Source organism: Monoraphidium neglectum (assembly GCF_000611645.1).
Source record: "Monoraphidium neglectum strain SAG 48.87 unplaced genomic scaffold scaffold00977, whole genome shotgun sequence".
In the NCBI taxonomy this organism is placed as follows: domain Eukaryota; kingdom Viridiplantae; phylum Chlorophyta; class Chlorophyceae; order Sphaeropleales; family Selenastraceae; genus Monoraphidium; species Monoraphidium neglectum.
The window spans coordinates 15,750-19,480 of NW_014012651.1; the positions used below are offsets into that span (position 1 = coordinate 15,750).

Sequence of the window (3,731 nt, forward strand, 5' to 3'; positions counted from 1 at the left end):
TCACCAGCCGGTCAGGCCAAACACCGCCAGCGGGGCCGGCTCAGATTGAAGCATGCCATGGCTGTGGACCAGCCAGAAACGGGATGAATGGCAAGGCCAGATGGGGTGGCGGCCCCGCCAGGAGCGGGCACTGCCGCTATGCAGCTGTTCGGCTTGTGTGCCGGATTGAATTGTGCTGTGTGGGGGGTGCGGAGGTGGCCTAAGGAGCAGAAAATATACCGGGGCCGTCAAAAGCACGCTGCCTAGCCAGGGGGCATGCGCGGAGGCTGCTTGCTGCAGCGGGGGTCGCAGCGCTGACACGACGGATAGCAGAATAGCTTAGCCTAGTCACACACCACAAGCCCCAGCTGCGTCGATGACCACGGGGGGCCTGAGCAGAAGACGGGCGGGCGCGGAGTCCCGATGAGGGGTCCTGAGAGGGGGTCGGCACATGGGTGCACGGCAAGGATTCAGTGCAGCTCGTGCGGGCCAGGGTCGCGGCAAATTTGAAGGGCGAGCGGAGCAAAACATGTCTGTGGTGGGCCCCCATTGAGATCCCATACATATCCTACGCCCAACCATTGCAATTGATAACTGATCATGAGGATCTAGTACGTAGACTTCCCCACAGCAGCCGCACCAAACCGTACGACTGCCACAGGGCGTGCCGCCGCAAGCGACCTCTGCCCGTCGTCGCCGGTGAGCCGATTGCAAAACGGCAGGACAGCACTTTTTGTGGCCGCCTGAAAGTGTCGTAAACGGGCAATATTGCTCACGTGCTCTCTCGCCAAGTGGTTGGGGGCCACCAACCACCGGAGCCTGTGCTTAACACGCGTCTCTCTCTCTCAAATAAAAGCAGCGGCCGGCCACCTTGGTTTGCAGGGATGTCAGGAAAAGGGCCGGGGCTGGCCTGGCAGCGCGGATGCGACGCAGAGGTGCGCCGAGGCGCTGCCCGCCGGCCGCTGCCAGCGAGACGCGCGAGTGAGAAAGTGTGTCACGCCTGCTGTCTGTGCGTGGGCCAACCCCGCAGCGCAGGCGCTTCCGGCCCAGGGAGGCAGCCACAAGCGTGGGCGTCGGCCTGAGGCGCGGGGGCGCTGTGCGCCACGAGGAAGCTTTATGTTCATCGGCGGGAAGGGCAGCCGAGGGCTGCTTAGGCCGGGTATGGGGACAGGTGTGGCGTTGCAGTGCGCGGGCGGGCAAGCAGTGGGTGGGGGGGCCCCATCGCCAAGCGTGGCCGCGGCCTAGTCGTCTCTCTCTGCCGGGCCGAGGGTCAAGGGACTCAGCCGGGCGAAACAGGAAAGCTCGGGGAACGAGAAAGTCTGCACGCACGTGCGCGAGGTGGGGCCATTTGTGCTGGGACAGGTGCGCACGCGTGGTGTGCCACCTGAACCCAAGCCATGGCGATTTGGAAGTGCAGAGGGCACAATCACTGATTGTGCCTTGAGGCAGGTCAGAGCGCGGGTGCAGCGCTTGCATTGGCTCCGTCCAATGGATCAACACCAACTTCAAACCTCCAGCAGCAGCTGCAGCGGCAGTAGCAGCAGCCGCATCAGCCGCATCAGCCGCAGTAGGCGAAGCAGCAGCAGCCGTTCAGCCTGCACTCTATGAAGTGGCAGTGGAGCCGTCAGGGCTGGCATCACGCAGCGCCCTCAGGCGCCGCACGACCTCCGCCAGCGAGGGCCTCTCCGCCGCATCCTGAAATGGCAGGGTTTGGCGGGATCCAGGGTCAGGGACAGGTAGAACGCGCACGCCAGTGACCAGGGTTGGGATGCGATGAGGGTCACGCTGTGTGCTTGAGGACAGTAGTGCAGCTCACTGGCAATGCGTGTGAGATACCTGCAACAATGAGCATCAAGTGCACGTTTATGCAAGGTTAAGCACACATGCCCAAAAACAAGCACAGCTACCCACCCACTCGTGTGCGCGCGTGTGTGTGCACGCACACACACACACACACACACACACACACACATACAAAAACCACCCACCTGGGCCCAGCAGCAGTCGATCAGGTCCCTCAGCCCCTCAGGCCACCCCGCAGGCAGCACGGGCCTGTGCCCGTGCGCCACGCGCACCGCCCAGTCGCGCGCGATCGCACGCGGGTCTGCAGCGCCGATGCCGCCGGCGCCGCCGGGCGACGCGTGGGCGGCGTGCTCTGAGAGCAGCATGTGGCGGCTGAATACCTCGTACATGACGACGCCAAAGGAGAAGGTGTCTGGGGGGCGATTTGAGCAGGCGACATTGGGTGGCAATTAGCAGCGCGCAGCGCCTGCAGCGTTGCTTCACAATGCGGAGGGGAGGTCGGGATTGGGAGATCAATCGGGCAGGCCGGGCCCCAGGTGGGGCAGGGCGGATGGCGACAATGAGGCCCGCCTCGTGGCCGGCGGCCCGTGCGTCGCGGCATGGCGATCTGCGGCAAGGGCGCACCGACCGCGCGCTCGCCACAAACATGTCAGGTCGGTCTGGCACCCACCGGCGCGCTCGTTGTATGCGCGGCCCAGCAGGACTTCTGGCGCCATGTAGCACCAGGAGCCTACGCCCTCAGTCAGGTGGTATCTTGTGGGAGGGGACCGAAATACAGGGTGTAAGTGGTTGTGATTGCATGTTTGATCATGTGCAAAAGAATGCACATGGACTCTTGCGCACCTCGAGCACGGGTTTGTGCTAGAGTGCGGCCAGCGGTTGGTCTGGGGTGAAGTGCAGTGCAACGCGGTTGTCGGCCGAAGCGGCAGCATCGCCCTGGGCGCAGCCCCACCTGACGTCTGACGCCTGGCACGAGTTGCAGCGCCTCAGCAGACCGTACCGCCTGGCTGCGCCCGCCGGCTGCAGCTGCGGCGCCCAGCCGCCGCCGTCCGAGCCCGCCGCCGCCGCACCTGCCAGGTCGCCGCAGGTGCAGGCTGCCGGCGCCGTGAAAGCTGGCGGCTTCGCGGCGGCGGCCGCGCCGCCTGCGGGCGCAGTCAGGACGGACCCGAGCACACCGCCATACTGCGGGCTCCAGGGCGACGCGCCCCCACGCACCCCGGCGCGCGGCCGCTGCAGCGGACTGCCCGCGGACTGCTGCTGCAGCAGCATCTGCTGGACTGCGGCGCGCTGCACCCTATGCAGGGTGAAGGGCGACGCCGGCGCAGACGCGAGCGGCGGCGTCGTGCCGAGCGGGGCACTGCTGGGCGTGATCAGGTTACTCGGCGCGGTCCACCCTACTGGTCGGGGGCCGGCGGGCAGCTGGCAAGAGGGGCGGGGCGCAGAGCTACTAAGGTGCGGCGCGGACGACGCGCCGAGCGCTGTACAGGCGTCGGGGCCAGCGAGCTCGAGGCCGCCGCGCGGCGCGTGCGGCGTGTAGGTCAGCGGGATGGCGCCTACGAGCGGCGAGACGACCACCGAGCGGCGCTGCGCGAGCGGCACTGGTGTCGGCCCCGACGGTGGCGCGGTGGTGGTGGCGGCGACGGCGGCGGTGCGGGTCTTGTCAGGGGCCTCCTGTCCAGGGACGCCGGGCTCGTGCTGCTGCTGCTGCTGCTGCTGCTGCTGCAGCTGCAGCAGCTGCTGCTGCAGCTGGGGCGTCTCCCGCTGGTCGCTGGCAGGCACGTTGTCGTGCGGCTGCGACTGCGCCGCGGCCGCCAGCTCTGGCCCCGTTGTTGCACCGCCGTCCGACCTCCCGGCAAGCACGCTCGCGGCGCCCTTGCCGGCGAGTTTCGCGGCCGCCGGCGTGCGGCCCTTGCCGCCGCCCATCCCAGCCGCCACCCGCGCGCCAAAGC

At 67.4% G+C, this 3,731-nt stretch overlaps 1 protein-coding gene across 1 annotated transcript; it reads right to left on the reverse strand.

Moving 5' to 3' along the window:
• Positions 1 to 1,581: 1,581 nt before the first annotated feature.
• Positions 1,582 to 3,705, reverse strand: MNEG_6160 (hypothetical protein; the record flags this gene model as incomplete). Its single annotated transcript, XM_014045368.1, has 4 exons — positions 1,582 to 1,674; positions 1,968 to 2,194; positions 2,453 to 2,535; positions 2,735 to 3,705. 4 exons carry the CDS (start codon positions 3,703 to 3,705, stop codon positions 1,582 to 1,584), a joined length of 1,374 nt encoding a protein of 457 aa, XP_013900822.1.
• Positions 3,706 to 3,731: the final 26 nt, after the last annotated feature.